The sequence below is a fragment of the Maniola hyperantus genome, chromosome 1 (assembly GCF_902806685.2).
Source record: "Maniola hyperantus chromosome 1, iAphHyp1.2, whole genome shotgun sequence".
NCBI lineage: Eukaryota > Metazoa > Arthropoda > Insecta > Lepidoptera > Nymphalidae > Maniola > Maniola hyperantus.
Genome location: NC_048536.1, coordinates 9715640 through 9733926, shown reverse-complemented (window position 1 = coordinate 9733926; position 18287 = coordinate 9715640). Strand labels below are relative to the sequence as shown.

At 36.9% G+C, this 18287-nt stretch overlaps 1 protein-coding gene across 2 annotated transcripts in view; it reads right to left on the bottom strand.

Moving 5' to 3' along the window:
* The window catches only part of LOC117986565 (thioester-containing protein 1 allele S3-like), a 24949-nt gene extending 6662 nt beyond the window's left edge, over nt 1-18287 (bottom strand). The window contains exons 1-18 of one of the 2 annotated variants that reach the window (XM_034973414.2): nt 18086-18287; nt 16273-16341; nt 14963-15146; nt 12512-12690; nt 10730-10886; nt 9988-10124; nt 5150-5477; nt 4700-4876; nt 4413-4619; nt 4070-4225; nt 3631-3804; nt 3245-3361; nt 3104-3158; nt 2719-2869; nt 1739-2043; nt 1370-1530; nt 501-743; nt 106-248 (exon numbers count right to left, since the gene is read on the bottom strand). In XM_034973414.2, the coding sequence (XP_034829305.1) occupies nt 106-248; nt 501-743; nt 1370-1530; nt 1739-2043; nt 2719-2869; nt 3104-3158; nt 3245-3361; nt 3631-3804; nt 4070-4225; nt 4413-4619; nt 4700-4876; nt 5150-5477; nt 9988-10124; nt 10730-10886; nt 12512-12690; nt 14963-15146; nt 16273-16337 (2939 nt within the window). In that variant the 5' untranslated portion in view covers nt 16338-16341; nt 18086-18287. Of the gene's footprint in view, nt 1-105; nt 249-500; nt 744-1369; nt 1531-1738; nt 2044-2718; nt 2870-3103; nt 3159-3244; nt 3362-3630; nt 3805-4069; nt 4226-4412; nt 4620-4699; nt 4877-5149; nt 5478-9987; nt 10125-10729; nt 10887-12511; nt 12691-14962; nt 15147-16272; nt 16342-17582; nt 17602-18085 lie in introns of those variants that run through there. The other variant, XM_069501214.1, reaches the window with a different exon arrangement.

The following is an 18287-nucleotide window of genomic DNA, read 5'->3' as shown; positions in this document are numbered from 1 at the left end:
GGGTCACCCATCCATCGAACCAAAATTGTTTAACAGCACAACAAAATTTAATTAATATCGAGATACAATTTCCATTGTGTCAAAAACAAATTAAAACCAACCTACCACACATCAGACACAGCATCGTCCCCAATTTCTGCTGCAAAAGATCCGTCAGCTTTCCGGAAAGCCATGAGTCGCTGATAGCCAGTGGAAGCTTGTAAGCGCGCGTCCTTTACTATCGTCACTTCGTCATCTTGATCTGTTGCCTAGAAATATTCATTGGAATTATGATACCATAATTTTTTTGACTAAGTTGGTATAGTCCTTACCTGCTTTGATGATATGACTAAAATGAGAGGTTTTCATGTCAATCAAAATTTTTATAGAGTTGGAAACAATGTTTTTAAGCAATCTAGCAACGTTTCGACTCCACACATTTACTTGTTCTAAAACTTGGTTATAATATACATTGTTATCACTTTACTCATATCAATGAAAGATATTATAGAGATTTTTACCTGAAGATAGTCTAATAAGATGCAGGCACGAGCTAATGGGCGCAAGGCATACGTGGCATCTGCAGCAACAGTGGCCGGTGATTTCAGTGCTCTCAAGGCGTTGGCTAACAAATCACCAGTAGCTTCTAATGAAACGGATCCGAGTTTAGTGCCCGCTGCAGGAGTTAACGTTACATTGGCCCGTGCCACTCCTCTCCTACCGTCTAGCAGTGCCCAGGACCAATTGTCTTCTATGTAACCATCCTGTTCAAATTAGAATAAAAATTTAAGAGGTTTGATATGAAAATATGTAGAGATGTAGATAAAACCCTACAATCGAATTATTTCCAAATATTTTTGACTGGGTAAGAGTAGATATCTACCTATCTAGTTACTTTAATACCTAAGTAGTAGATATAATTAAAGCTGAATAAGAGGTTACTAATTCGGTGTATAATCATGACTGAGATGATTGCACATAATTATTCTACTTAATGGATTGTCATTGGAAAATTTAATGTGGATAACAATTAAGGGATAATCAGCGATATAAACTAACGTGTTTGGGGGTCATCGCTAATAGATTTTGTGTTCTAAATTCTTAGGTCCAGTTGCATGTAAATAAAAGCCAAAAAGATTGTGACTTCAGACCAAAATTTAGTTTTGAGTAGGTAGTTAATTTAGGTTTAGATTGTTCAAAAATCTCGTGGTACAAGCTGCTTCTTTACCAGATTTTGTCAAAATCTGTTTAACAGATGGACCGTGAAAAGCTAGAAGATAAACAGACACAGTTTCGTATTAATATATTATATTTAAGTAGGTATATTACGGATTATGAGTATTTAGGCCACTCATTCCGTTAGGTTCATAGATAATTATTTTTAATTTACCTTAACATTGATGATGCGGAACAGCGATGCAGAGACGCCGTTGCCATTGGCCTCAATGATGATAGGTGCTTCACCGCTGCGGACCGAAGTCACCAAGAATGCAGTACTTATGGAGCCCCGAGCTGGCACCGTCACGCGCAATCGACGATATAATTCAATTTCTGGGTGGAAATGTTTAATTTTTTAATTTCTTAGCTTGAAATATTATCCAAGAAATAAGTTTTTTCGAAATATATTAAGCATCTATTCTTATAATAAATATTCAATAAATTCCTAGGTGATCACAACTATCATGAGTTTAGGTACATCAAAATATACTTAGATATTTTCCAAACAAAGAAATTTCGTAGTTACAAAGATAATACTCACTTTTAGCAGAGTCGATGTTATTTTCCAAAGGTTCAAATTCATAGTACTGCTCGGAATTATGGAAAGTGACTTCGACGGATGTGTCAACTGTGAGGGTACTTTTCAAAGTAACAATCACGGCTATTGTTTCTCCTTTTTGTAAGGTTTCTGGTAGTTCTGCTGTTAAGGAAAGGGGAAGGGCGGTGGTGACTTTGCGGGGAGCGGCAATGCCCAGACCCAGGGTAGGATGTACTGCGAAAGCTCCCACGGACCATTCGCCCGGAGTGACTGGTGACCAGCGCTCTCGAGTTCCAACGCCATCATTGCTGCATAAAATAGTACGTGTAGGTAAAAAGATAAGCTGTGGTAGTCTAGTACTCTGTGGTAGTCTAGTGGTTAGGACGTTCGCCTTCCAATCGGAGGTCGGGAGTTCGACCTCTAACTTTTCGGAGTTATGCGCGTTTTAAGCAATTAAAATATCACTTGCTTTAACGGTGAGGGAAAACATCGTGAGGAAACCTGCATGCCTGAGAGTTCTCCATAATGATCTCAAAGGTGTGTGAAGTTTGACAATTCGCACGTGGCCAGCGTGGTAGGTAGACTATGGCCAAAACCCTTCTCACTCTGAGAAGAGACCCGTGTTCTGTAGTGAGCCGGCGATGGGTTGATCATGATGAAAAGATAAGCGCATAAGGCGCCAATGTAAATTATAAACAATAAAGGTGCTAGAGACCAACCCTGTGTCACTCTAACTACAAAAGATTAGCATAAATAATATTTAAAAACACTAGTTGCCGTTTATTAAAACGTGTTTAAGGCGCTTATGACAAAATAATTAGGTATAATAAATATTTTTAACCTTTTAACAATTTTTCAAGATTTGAAAGTCCTATGTGAAAATTGTTGAAAACTTTAACCAATGCAATGCAAGACAATGTTTGTCTTATAATCGCTAATTGTTAATACTATAGAGTATAGATAAAAGAAGTCATAACTCATACCCAATAGTAAGATTTGTGAACATCCAGGTGACGTGTGGGGAAAGTGTTCGTGTGAGATAGTAACGCGGGGAGGGCGGGGGAGGCACTCTGCTGAACGCGTATGGACCCGCCTGTGGCGCTCTAGTGCCTGTCTCTGGACCTTCAGCTACTTCTGTTGAAACATGATTTGCCCAAATATTAGAATTCTAATTTTTAAAAGTGCATTGGAATCGTCAAAATAATTTACCATTGGTTCGGAATGGCGCTCCTACTGAGCTAAAAGCTTTTCTGTATTCGGATACAATCAACAAATAACTCAGGATTAATTGCTAGGATTAGTATAGATGTAATAGATGAACAACTTAATCGTTCTACAATACGAAACTATGATCTTAAAATAATTTACCTTGATTGTTACTTGCAATGACCAAGCCATCCGTCAAAAGGACCATTCCTGCATTCTAAAATAAAATTATTATAATATTAGTTATTTTCGATTTTGATCAACAAAATATACCCAAAGAAAAGAGTAGCTGTAGGTACTTACACTAAACACGTCTGTAGAATTTCGTCCTCCTAAATCCAGTCCTAAGCTTGGTAAATGGTCTTCGTTTTTGAATAGAGAGTGTTTCAGTCCAGTGAAACTCTCTACTTCTCGTTCGATCTGAAAAGGTCTCCAACAATTCAAGGACCTCATTATCTTCCCGTTATGTGTTCTTTTAGTTTGATGAATTTAATTAGCTAATGGGGCCAATTCTCTGGTACACAATTTCTAAACTAAACTAAATTAACAGGTCTAAATGTAGTGCTGTCAATACGTCAGTAGGTGTACTCCCTTAATTTTCTGAGAGGAAGATTACTAATGATTTAAAGTCAAGCCAAGATTTTAATATAGGGCTCTGGTAACGTCACTATAGTCAACAGTTTACTTACCGTGTGCATATCAAGTCCGCTGCCCAGACCATTTTCTCTTACTAGTTCTGTGACGATAGCGTTTTCGTCACTGCCAAGTAAAGCAGCCTGTGAACCAGCTTCACCCGAAACACGGAATTCCACTAGACCATTAGGTCGAAGAAGTTGACCTGATGATGCTGAGGTCACTGATACCTGGCAATCAAATGTAGAGCTGAATTTATTTGTGTTTAATAATATAATCTGAACTATCAAAAGAGTTAAACAAGATCCATTAAGATTAGTTGAAAAACTGTATAGTTGCAAAGTATTAGGATCTGTCAATCAAAAGTAAATTGGTAACATACTAAGGAGTTACAATAATAATTATTGATCAATTTCAAGTTTTTAGTGTAGGTTAGCCGGACCAATAGAATTTGTTAGGTACAAAGGTCAAATTTTCTTGCAGGATACTACCTACCTTATGTTGTAACATTTCTCTTTGCGGGGCATACACTGCAGCAGAAATCACGGAATCTCCTGCCAGTCGCGGGTACCAAGCGAGAAGTATGCAACCTGGTGCCATAGCCGCTGTTACAGGCACTGATACGTCAACGCTGCGACGTGCTGGACTCAACTGTAAATATTTATCTCTATGTGAAAGAAGCTAAAAAAAGAGTTCATCATATTGCTCCAAAATGAAGAAAATGCGTGTTGTTTTGCTTGATCAAAGAACACTATTTCGTAGGTACGGTACTGTAAGTAATAAAAATTGATAGTTTGAATTGAGAATTGAGAATTTGAACACATCAGGAAAAACTTACTTCCAAAGTCTTCACGACAAGAATATCTCCTCTGCCAATGACAACGTAGTGCACGAGATCCATCGTCTCAGTTGCAGTTATTTGTGCACGCATTTCATCACCTGCTCCAGTATCACGAGATATCACTTCTATGGTCAAATACTGTCCACCCTTTTCCATGCTTTTTTGTACATTCACAATTCTTTCTGATATTTCGTTATACTTTATCTGTTAAAATCAATAAGTTATATCAATAAGGTGATCAGGTCTACTAAACTTTTTTTATGCACGAGAAAAATATAACTTACTACTAAATTAAGCGTTGAGTTAGTATGAGCTACATCTGGTGTGTAAGTATATTTTGCAACACCTTTGTTTAATTTTACAGTTGTTGCATTAACAGGAGCTCCGTCATCCCAAAACCTTTCGACAACAACATCGCCTGCCGTATTTATTGTGTGACCAGTCGAGTTTACTAATTCTATCTGAAAGTAAAGTAAATATAAAGTGTAGGTATATCTGTAGTATTATCCGTAAATGCATCGTAATATACTATTTATATATATTGTATATAGTTGTATGTTAAATATATCTATACTGCATCTTAATTCCGATGAATATTGATTAGATTGTTAGGTATTCTTGCACGATTTAAATACAGGCATAATTTATCAATTAATACTTAGGCTAAAAATAATGAGCATTTGACGGCATTGCTTTAATAGATATAACCTTTCTTTGAGTCACGCACATCTTACCTGGACATTATAAGGCAAAGTAGGTTTGAATCGGTCTGGAGCTGTGACCTTAAGTCTGTATGGAGTCCTTAGTAGTAGAATTCTTGATGTTATATTTTGTTTTATCAGCGTATTATTTTCTTCTAACACTGCTTCTACAACCAAAGGTCTTGCAGCGTCTTCAGCTAGATCCAAGTCTGTTTTGAGATCGTATACAATATTCGCCTGACCGTTAAAGTCTACTACTTTTCGAGCAGGAGTAGAGAATACAGGTTGTAATAGCCCCGAGAAGAATACAGCGTATGCTGAAATGGTCAGTTCACCTTTCACAGGGAGGCCATTGAAATGTCTGCGAATAGGATTTGATTAATTGATATTTGCCGGTTACATCGTTCCGGCATATCTGTAGGCCGATAGTTTACTCTGGTATCGTTAAATGATTCGAAAGTTTTAGAGATTAGATTTTTCACTCGCAGTTTTACAAATAACTGGAGACATTTTTACCACATTCTTATTATAAAATATAATTCAATAAGCAATATTAGAAAGTTATTATTACCAATGAAGATGCCAATGAAATACTTATAATAAAACAATTTTTCCCATCTTCTCAAATCGAGTTAAAACAATAAGAATATTCACAATCAAATTATTTGCTTGTGTTCCATAAGCCGGTAATTATGTTCGACGTGCCCGACTCAGTATTGAATTAAAATTATAAGCTGCTTTGTACACAAAGGAGGCTTTCTCTTAAAGAAATTAGGTATGCGAGTATGGTGTTAAGGCAAGAAATTCTTTGTTGAAAGATGGAAAAAGATTGTTTTGTTATTTAATACTATATATAGCTCAATTACCACTCACTCACTGATTGACATAATTGTTCTCCTAGAAAGAGATAGAAAATGATATAATAATGTATGGGAGATATGTTCAGAAGTGGGATTCGAGTAGGGAAAAATTATGACATTTCAGAAAAACAAGATGGCGGCCGACCTGACTTTTGTAACTTTTTTGTTTTCCAACCGATTTTGTTTAAACTTGCAGTTATTTTAGATGTTAGCAAACGATTTTTAGAAAAAGTGAAAAAAATTGGAAAAACAAGATGGCGGCCGAGATTTTCAAAAAAAATCCTCCTGTAAAATTTTGTATGAAACTTTTTTTTTTCACTAATACTTTCGTACAGAAGACAAAGATTCCTTTAGGGCAACACATGGAGGGAGCTGATGATTGAGGATTTCGGAGACGGGTGAAGGGCACGCTTAGGGTATTGAAGATAGGTGGGAGGTGCTCGACCAAATGTCATTCGAAACCTCGTCCAATTGCCAAAAATTTGGAAAAAAATTCAAAATTCCGAAAAAAAGATGGCCGCCATACAAATTTCATCGGCGTCCATCTCGGAGGGTATCAAAGATGGAAGAGTGGTTTCTTGGCAAGAGATGATCAGGATCCGAAGGTCTACTCGATGGATGGAAAAAAAATTCAAAATGGCGGAATTTATTTTTGTATGACTTTTTTTAAAATTGTTCAAATGGCCATTATAGACCTCGAGAGCTGCTTTAGCAGCTCGAGCAGCGAGCAAAATACTAGTTATACTATATATAGCTCAATTACCACTCACTCACTGATTGACATAATTGTTCTCCTAGAAAGAGATAGAAAATGATATAATAATGTATGGGAGATATGTTCAGAAGTGGGATTCGACTAGGGAAAAATTATGACATTTCAGAAAAACAAGATGGCGGCCGACCTGACTTTTGTAACTTTTTTGTTTTCCAACCGATTTTGTTACAACTTGCAACAATTGAAGATATTAGTAAACGGTTTTTAGAAAAAGTGAAAAAAATTTGAAAAACAAGATGGCGGCCGAGATTTTCAAAAAATTCCCTCCTGTAAAATTTTGTATGAAACTTTTTTTTTTCAATCACGGTTTCATATAGAAGACAAAGATTCCTTTAGGGCAACATATGGAGGGAGCTGATGATTGAGGATTTCGGAGACGGGTGAAGGGCACGCTTAGGGTATTGAAGATAGGTGGGAGGTGCTCGAGCAAATGTCATTCGAAACCTCATCCAATTGCCAAAAATTTGAAATTTTTTTTAAAATTCCGAAAAAAAGATGGCCGCCATACAAATTTCATCCGCGTCCATCTCGGAGGGTATGAAAGATGGAAGAGTGGTTTCTTGGCAAGAGATGATCAGGATCCGAAGGTCTACTCGATGGATTGAAAAAAAATTCAAAATGGCGGAATTTATTTTTTCATACAAATTTTTTTATTATTCAAAATTGCGATTATAGACCTCGAGAGCTGCTTTAGCAGCTCGAGCAGCGAGCAAAATACTAGTTATTATACTATATATAGCTCAATTACCACTGACTGACTGACTCATTGACATAATTGTTCTCCTAGAAAGAGATAGAAAATGATATAATAATGTATGGGAGATATGTTCAGAAGTGGGATTCGAGTAGGGAAAAATTATGACATTTCAGAAAAACAAGATGGCGGCCGACCTGACTTTTGTATCTTTTTTGTTTTCCAACCGATTTTGTTTAAACTTGCAGTTATTTTAGACATTAGCAAACGATTTTTAGAAAAAGTGTAAAAAATTAGAAAAACAAGATGGCGGCCGAGATTTTCAAAAAATTTCCTCCTGTAAAATTTTGTATGAAACTTTTTTTTTTCACTAATACTTTCGTATAGAAGACAAAGATTCCTTTAGGGCAACACATGGAGGGAGCTGATGATTGAGGATTTCGGAGACGGGTGAAGGGCACGCTCAAGGTATTGAAGATAGGTGGGAGGTGCTCGACCAAATGTCATTCGAAACCTCATCCAATTGCCAAAAATTTGAAAAAAAATTCAAAATTGTGAAAAAAAGATGGCCGCCATACAAATTTCATCGGCGTCCATCTCGGAGGGTATGAAAGATGGAAGAGTGGTTTCTTGGCAAGAGATGATCAGGATCCCAAGGTCTACTCGATGGGTGGAAAAAAAATTCAAAATGGCGGAATTTATTTTTTCATACAAAATTTAAAACTTTTTTTAAATTGTTCAAAATGGCCATTATAGACCTCGAGAGCTGCTTTAGCAGCTCGAGCAGCGAGCAAAATACTAGTTATACTATATATAGCTCAATTACCACTCACTCACTGATTGACATAATTGTTCTCCTAGAAAGAGATAGAAAATGATATAATAATGTATGGGAGATATGTTCAGAAGTGGGATTCGACTAGGGAAAAATTATGACATTTCAGAAAAACAAGATGGCGGCCGACCTGACTTTTGTAACTTTTTTGTTTTCCAACCGATTTTGTTTAAACTTGCAGTTATTTTAGACATTAGCAAACGATTTTTAGAAAAAGTGTAAAAAATTAGAAAAACAAGATGGCGGCCGAGATTTTCAAAAAATTTCCTCCTGTAAAATTTTGTATGAAACTTTTTTTTTTCACTAATACTTTCGTATAGAAGACAAAGATTCCTTTAGGGCAACACATGGAGGGAGCTGATGATTGAGGATTTCGGAGACGGGTGAAGGGCACGCTCAAGGTATTGAAGATAGGTGGGAGGTGCTCGACCAAATGTCATTCGAAACCTCATCCAATTGCCAAAAATTTGAAAAAAAATTCAAAATTGTGAAAAAAAGATGGCCGCCATACAAATTTCATCGGCGTCCATCTCGGAGGGTATGAAAGATGGAAGAGTGGTTTCTTGGCAAGAGATGATCAGGATCCCAAGGTCTACTCGATGGGTGGAAAAAAAATTCAAAATGGCGGAATTTATTTTTTCATACAAAAAATTTTATTATTCAAAATGGCCATTATAGACCTCGAGAGCTGCTTTAGCAGCTCGAGCAGCGAGCAAAATACTAGTTAAATATAAAGCTACAAGTTGACGGATAAGTATAAAACATTTTTTTTATTCAGATACAAGTTAGCCCTTGGCTGCAATCTCACTTGGTAGTAAGTGATGATGCAGTCTTAGATGGAAGCGGGCTAACCAGGAAGGGGTACGACAGTTTTTATTAAACCCATGCCCCTTTGGTTTCTACACGGCATCGTACCGGGACGCTAAATCGCTAGGCGCACCGGGCACGGCTTTGCCGGTAGGGTGGTAACTAGTCACGGCCGAAGCCTCCCACCAGACCAGACCAGAAATATAGAAATTATAAAATTCCAAGCCCTTGCCAGGAATCGAACCTGGGACCTCCCACTAATAAGACCACAGCGCTTACCACTGGGAAGGTCAGGGAGAGAGGTCGTCAACTCAAATTGAACTTTCTACGTAAATACCAATCTTGTACTTATGATTGAAACATTGGTCGACTCAGAATTTTTGAAACACTTCGTAAATAACTACAATTTTGGTACATTCCTACATGAAAAAATAAAAATAAAATAAATTTCGGCCTTTGCTAGTCCAAAAGTATATTGTAAAATATTGGGGCCGATTCTCTAGTACACAATCTCTAAACTAAACTAAATTAACAGATCTAAATCTAATGCTATCCTTTTCCTCAAGCAACATTATGAAAGAGATAGCAATAGATTTAGACGTGCCATTTTAGTTTAGTTTAGAGATTGTGTACAATGGAATTAGCCACAATATTTCCTTATCTCATTCTAAATCTACCCGTCCGTCGTCGTAACTCGTACTTAACTCTTAACTCGGTTTCCACTAGTCAGATAGTATCGCAATTCGCACAGTTAGATATAATATTAAAACGAAGTAGAGCAGTTATATACCGGGAACTAGAAATACTTAGTTCTAGTTTTTTCGTCACAGTTATTGCTTTTGTCAGTTAAAGTTTCATTCTTTTCAATTCTTTTATTTTTGTATAGGATCAGTATGTTACCTGGCAGTTACGTTAATATTAAATCGCCCTTCGCTAAATAATATTTCTTTCGGCATCTGCATATCCATTTCAAACTTTGGTAACACATAATCAGCCACCATTATCTGCCTGGTGTACTTTTGACCACGCGCCTCTACCTAAACCATAAACAAAATTGTTAGGTGCCTTTGTGTAATCAAACTGTATAGTGACTGTATTCGTATTAATTAATATAATGTGGTCTTAACATTCACTTCACACTATGATTTCTTTGTTCTACCAATAATGTATCAGTTAAGGTCATCTTGTTAATAAAAATATAATTGCAGAGGTTAAAAGAATCGATCCGGTTTGAAATTAAAAACCTTTCACGGCTTTCGATTAAAGTTTTTTTATTTGATTGGGTCTTTATGTAAGTAGCCATCTTATGTGAATAGGCGTTAGACGTCAACGTATAAGCCTAGCCTATTAAATCATTCATTGGATTGGATCAGAGGTTTTGCAAAATTCTTATAGACACACTAGTAAGGTAAAATTAGCTTATGCTCAAGACTTCATTCACGTGGACTACACATATTTCAAACCCCTATTTTACCCCCTTAAGGGTAATTTTTTTAAAAATCCTTTCTTAGCGGATGTCTACGTCATAACAGCCATCTGCATGGTGAATTTCAGCCCGATCCGTCCAGTAGTTTGAGCTGTGCGTTGATAGATCAATCAGTCAGTTAGTCGGCTTTTCCTTTTATAAATTGATAAGATTTACTTGAATAGTCCATTGCCCAAGTGCGGGTTCATCTGCAAGCAACAATTCCTCAGCGAACAGGCCTCTGTCGAGTGGAACGGATGCCCACTGCCGGACCGGAGATCCGCCGGTATCCAAGATGCTTATATCCACCGTCCCTGATAACGGCAGCAGGTATCTGCGAGGAAGGTTACCAGTTTTTAAGAATTAATTTGAAACTTAAATTGGATAAGAAAGGTCGAAAACTACAGTACGCGGCAGAAAGTAATGTACTTAGTAATGTACTACTAAAGTAATAGCAATACATTGGCCTTTAGATTTTAGAATGACATTTCCGCTTTGTAGAGCGAATTGTCTCTGTCGCTCAAACCTATATGACGTTTTGTGGGTCTCAACGACAGAGACAATGCTCTACAAATCTGCTATCTCCTTTTGAAGGTCGATGTACATTACTTTCTGCTGCGTACTCTAGATACCTACTTCAAGCACTACGTTAGACATTCCCAGTTCCTAAACAAACTCTTCTTATTTCATGGGTACTGAGACAAAGAACTTCAAAATAACACTTTATTCTATACAGGCTTATCTACAGCATTCACTATGTGCGAATCATTTAATACGACCAGGGCTACTATTTGTAGTTTGGACAGGAGTATACCGCATGAGAAATTTTATATAGTGCAAGCACAGTAAATAAAAGATGTCGGAAGAATCAAGAAATGTAACCCAACCGCCGCAGGTCGACGACCGCGCCATCATCTCACGTAATCTTAGCGTGCGAACACTTTTGTACCTACCGCTCGTGGAGTTACAATCGAAAGTGTTTACAATGTGTGTTAATGTTCTGAGTTTTTTATTTCCTCGGACACGGAAGCTGCTTCTGATTAACGAAACGTTTGTAAGAATTGATGAATTACTTCTTTCGTCTTGAAGAAATCGTTAACATCTTATCCATATTAATAAATAATATTATAACATTAATACATATTATAGATGCGGAAGTGTATCTGTCTGTCTGTCTGTCTGCTAGCTTTTCACGGCCCATCCGTTTAACCGATTTTGATTAAATTTGGTACAGACATAGCTTGTACCAAATTTCCCGGCGAAGGACATAGGCTACTTTTGATTCCAGAAAATCAAAGAGTTCCTACGGGTTTTTCGGTTTAAATACATTTATTTCTCAATTAAGAACACAACAGTTCACTTATATATCGAGAATTACTGTTTACATTAAATTAATTACTTAAATTAATGGTATGTACATGGTATCTAAGTGTCACTATCTAGTACCTACTTAATATCTAACATTAATGTTACAAAAAATAATTATGTAGGTAGGTAGTAAAAGAATTAGCGGGACAGAACATTCATACGGTTACAATACTGGTCACATTAACATAGGTATTCATTTAGGTTTTTTGTAAATGTTCGATCAGTAGTTTTTTAAATATAGCAAAACTTTTGCTTTTTGTAATTATTTTAGGTAAATTGTTGTATAACAGCGGTCCTTCAAAGAGAATATTCTTTTTTCCATAAAATTAACTTTTTTTAAAAACTAAATCCATGCGGACGAAGTCGCGGGCATCATCTAATACTTAGACAAGTTAGTTTTATTATAAGGTTGTAGATCCAAATAAATAGGCAGGCCCAGTTTGATATAGTTACTTTATCCTTCTTCCTTTTCATAACCTTGTTCTTAAAATCATTGACACGACATTGCCTAATCATTAAACATCTTAGGATAATGTTACCTACTTCGCTGACTATTAGGTGCTTAAATAAAAAAGTCTGTTCTGTACTTACTTGTCTAAAGCTATAACTCTAAAGTTAACTGTATCTCTAGGTTGATACACTCGTTTGTCTGTCTGTACGAAAACACAGAAACTTCTCGGCTGGTAGATCAGAGGTGCTGAAGACGCGAACAGAGGCCCTGACGTAGACCGTGCTACGAGTTTGTATTGCCCAGGTCCTGGATCGCCGATCTGTAGGAAGAATAATTATTATTGTGAGGCTTTGGTAATTATTTCGTGCAGTGTAAGATACAATAAAGTATTTATCTCTGGCGATTTTTTTTCATTTTCTTACTTAGGCCGTTATGCGACTCACAAAGCCAAAATAATTGGTCGTCAGTTTAATATTACGCACGCAACGATCTCTACCTATGTACCGTGATATTACGTAAGTACCTACGTAGGTAATTGATGCCTACTTATTGCCAGTCTTTATCCACCTATCCGAAAAAGTCAGTTTGTTACCTACAGTGGAATTTGTAAATAAACTAAAAAATGAAATCATGTAGAGTGCATTATAGAGGTAGGTACTGAATTTACTGATGTATCGAAAAGAATGAAAGTCGTGAACATGTAAATAAGAAAATCGCAGGAAGCTCTAACAAAATCTCTGTGGATCGTCCAAAATAAGTATTTGTGGACCTCGCTGGAAGGAACGTGCATACCTATCAGCAAATATTATCATGGATCATACAAGTTTAAGTAGACTTTACAGCTGCTAATTCCAGGGAACATGATCTGGTAATGTAGGATCAAGTAAAGCTATATTATAGTTATTGTTAGGATAAGATAAGGATATCTGCTTTCCACGACAGTATCAAATAAAGAACCTTCCATGAGCGGTATAGGCAGAACTCCATAGATTACGTAGGTATGTGTCTCATTTTCATAACGACTAGGTACCACTCCTACCTAATATTTGTATCACCGTCTTATTGAAGCTAGGGTTATATAAATGCTTAAAATATAGGTAGAGTTGTGACTCACCATGAAAATCGTGATTCATGTGTCATGCTTAATTTCTTAGTACACACTAAAAATACGTGGTATTTTTAATTTTTTAGTGTGTGGTTTTAAAATACACATTGAAATGTATTGTTCCTACTATACTATTCTGTGTATGGATTTTTAATACTGGTAGGTGCCTAAGTATGTAGTATAATGTTGGCTAGTTATAGAATATTCATGTTCCACTGCAGTCGTTGCACTAATGACGCCATCACATTTTAAATGTTTTTCCTTATCCTGATAGCTGAATTACATGTTCTTTATTTACACTAGCCATGACAGTAAACCCGCTAGGTTTTTAAGGATGGCCTTATTTGGGTTAGTTTAAATGGTAACTTGTCTGAACACGAGCGTGCCTACTAGACACATCTTCATTACTTGGTCGCTACTTGCTAGCCGAATGTCATCATCATCATCATCATCAACACTGCTGGACATGTCTCTTGCAGGGATTTGCCATTGCCCTAGCTATGTCGGTTACTCTAGTTCTCCTATGGATATCCTCATTTCTGATTTGATCACATAGAGAAAGTCCAAGCATAGCTCTCTCCATCGCCCGCTGAGTGACTGAGCTTTCTTATGAGGTCCATAGTTAGCGACCATGCCTCGGATCCATATGTCATCAATGACAACACGCACTGTTCGAAGACTGTGGTTTCCAAGCACTGCGTAATGTTGGACAAGAACACATCTCGAAGCTTCCTGAATGCTGCCCAGCCAAGTTGGATTCAGCGGCTGAAAAAATTGGACCTACACAACTGGATTGTGTGTCCTAGGTGTATATACCTACTTGTCTACAATTTCGAGTGCAGTGCTCCTTACTGAGTGGGGCGGGACATAAGTATTCGACGTGATTTTCGTCTTACTCATGTTCATTTTTAGGCCCACCTGTTGAGAAGCTCTGCCAAGGTCATTGAGCATTATATTGAGGTCTTCCGGGAGTCTCTGCAATATCGACTATGTCATCGGCAAATCGAAGGTGAGTGATGATGTTAATGCCAATCCAGAAGTTTAAAGATGTCTTCCAAAGCTGCTGCGATAAAGAGCTTTCGAGAGTTAACGTCTCTCTGTCGTACACCCCGCTGCTATTGGATTGGTCTTGTAGTCTGGTCCTGTATACGGACTGACATGGTGGCGTTTTCGTATAAGCGTATATACCGGTATACCGGTAGTCGATCCGACATCTCTGTAAAGACCTCAACACAGCCTAAGTTTCCACCGAATCGAAGTCTTTCTCATAGTCCACAATTGCCAAGCAAAGTGGCCGATCATGCTCTTGTCTTCTGTATAACTGCTGCAACGTGTGGATGTGATCTAATGGTACTTAAGCCTTTTCGGAATCCGGCTTGTTCGGGAGGCTGGAAGTCATCAAACCTACGAATGTCATAGGCATCCAAAAATAATGCCGTCTTAATGGAATGATTGTATTGCAAAAAGGGGATATAGCAATCCTTACCTCGAGGTCTACAAGCCTAGAAGCGGCTGCTGGGACTTGCACTACTCTTCCTTGTGAAAATTGCTCTCCAGTAGATCTTTTTCCTTCTATAGCTACGTATAGATTGTGTGCACGAGATCCTCCAGCTATTGATATTTTATAGTTTCCGTGTGGCCTTAACAACTTTGGACCCAATATTGATACGCTAAAACAAAAAATATGAATTTTAAATATTAATTTTTCGGAGTCAACTTGATAAAAGTGGTGTAATGATTTTTGTTTAGGTTGCTGAAACCCTGCAATTCTGTGCTAAAGAGTCTTCTTTAGCACAGAATTGCACTTATTGTGAATAGAAGAAAATATTGAGGACGATAAAATAAGCATTGTCGTTGTACCTATACTTATATTTTTATTTTTTATTTTGTTTATTTGAAAGTAATCAACAGCGTAAATACATAATTATTATTTAAATTTAAATCTAGGTATAACAGAAGGCCAAAAGAGATTACTTAAAATTATAATTAAACTATTTTAACAGAATAGAGTTAGAATAAATGTAGGTATATACAATAATAAAATAAAATTACAACAGTGTGTGTATGATTGTATGTGTGTGTGTATGCGTGTGTGAGTGTGTGCTAGGGTATATGTAGGGTATAGTAAACAATAGAACATTTCCGTTAACTACAGTACCTATCAGTAAAGATCCTACCTACAACAAATGTGGTGCAACGTAATTGCTTACAATAATAGTAAGATACTGTTAGAAATCACGAGAAATACTGTTAATAAAAACAATGCGACTAAGATGTGTGGCAAAATACATATGTGCTGAAGCTGTGCATCGAACTACAAGTACCATCTTTAAAGTTCTATGTTGAGATAAAACTGGTAAACTACAGTCGTATAACATGGACAAATCTAGTCCACATGCCCGTTGCAAAATTGAAATTTGGGGATTTACACATGTGTAAATCCCCATGGTATGGTCTAAAGCAAATCTTATAAGGTCTATGCATAGACCTTTTAAGATTTGCTTTAGACCATACTAGTAACGTAGGTGCTACCAAACTACTAGGTACAGTACGCAGCCGAAAGTAATGTACATCGACGTTTAGAATGACATTTCAGCTTCAGCAGAGAGCGTTGTCTCTGTCACTCATACATATATATGACGTTTTGTCGGTCTCAACGACAGCGATAGTGCTCTACTTTGCTATCTCCTTCTAAAGGTCGATATTCATTACATTCGGCCCCTATACTGCAGGCATTCGAATTATAAATTACCTAGCAGTTGAATGTTTACCATAATAAGTTTTTTTTTAACTTACCTTTGTACAATTCCAGATGCAATAAGAACTGCTAAACAGCATGTTAGTGCTACTTTGTGCATCATTTTACTGAAATAAATAGAAAGTCTGTTGAACTGAGAACTGTAGAAGCTGAATGAGAATTCTTTATTCTACTTTTAAGCACCTAAATAGGTACCTAGTAAACATTCGTTATTTCAAAAACACATACCTATATATCCCCTTACTAGTAGGTAGGATTAATTAATATAATCAAAAAATAGACATTTTATACTTAAATGAGAATTGAGAATAGTTTCTTGAAATGAAATTCCGTAGTTTGGACGATCACTCCTGAAAAACTTGATTACGAATATAAATTCAACCGTATATAAATCTATATCTTATACTTAGTATAGGTAGGGATAATGATTAGTGTTAGGAGTAAGGACAGGCCGTATGTACGGTCTGTATTTTTTATCTTTAGAAAATGTTGATTACAATAGTGTAAAATGAATTACTTTCGATGCATGCTGTAACCATGCGAAACCCTTATTGCTTTTTTAATTTTCAGATACAAGTTAGCCCGTGATTGCAATATCACCTAGTGGTAGGTGATGATGCAATCTAAGATGGATGCGGGCTAACCTGGAAGGGGTATGGCAGTTTTTACTAAACCCATTGGTTCTACCTTTGGTTTCTATATGGCATCGTACCGGAACGCTAAATCGCTTGGCGGGCGGCGGCACGGCTTTGCCGACCGGGCGGTAACTAGCCACGGCCGAAGCCTCCCACCAAATCAGACCAGAAATTATAAAATTCCAAACCCCTGCCGGGAATCGAACCCGGGACCTCCCACTAACAACAACAAGACCACAGCGCTTACCACTGCACCAGGGAGGTCGCTGGTGATTAATCATTACACTTAGTATAATATTGCAAGAATCGTACCTACTAGGTACATTATGTTTTGATTGCTGTATAAAAATTTAAATTAAGCAGTTAAAATAGTTCTAAGTTATTTGCATAAAAATCTATAGCAAATTCCCGCATGAGTTGCAATGGGACTCGTGCGCTACTTATTTGCGTTGATGCTAGTTACTACATAATAATAATATGTCAGAAGCCTTCACGCAAGCACCGGCAGCATATTTTCAAAGTTTAAAGTCTATAGGTAACCAATATAAAGACAGACAAACGTTAATTTTAATGTGTGAGACGATTAGATTAATGAGAGGAACAATAAGATTCGGTGTTCAATAGGAATGTTAATAACAGATGAACAGGTGTCGTGGGTATTGTAATGCTGCTATTGAATTCACATGCAAACTGTTTCCACACACTGATCTCACCGTCCTTGTGTCTCCAGGCTTCTCTGACTCACTGTTACGACAACATTAAGTATAACTAAGGCAGGTATCTACTTATTTGCGTGGGCGGAATTATTTTTGACCTAATATGGTAAACGTGTTTCATCAATTGTCTTAACTTCATTATTTCATTGTTTATTAATAGCATCTGTATCATTATTCTTATCAACTATAATTTAATAGGTTCTAGTTTCAAATGTACCTACCTTACCTAGGTACCTATCTAAATGTTATCAAGATTCTATTACGGCGGTAGAGGATATTTATACCTTTTAGTGGAGAGAAACTTTCTCCATTTATAATACAATGTGTTGTCCTTAGAACACAGAAAACTAAATAAATTGTTGGAATGTGGTCTCTCATATTATAAGTAGGTATCACAATTTTATTAACTAAACTAATTGCTGCTTACTTAAGTGTTATGTTTTTCCTGCATCCTAATGGTTCTACAGTAAAACAAAAGCGCTAAGTATAATAAAGCTTACAAATGGTGAGGTGCCGTTATAATATCCAACAGGTTTCACTTTATTGCTTTTCACTTTCAGTTATTGCATGTAGGTATCTTAACACTATATCACAGATCGTTTCTATCAGATGCACACAGTTTTTGTGCGATTGTCTCGGGCCGTCGAGCAATGTGGCCGCGAGTGCAATGTCGCTGAATGACTGACTGCGTGCACAGCAGTC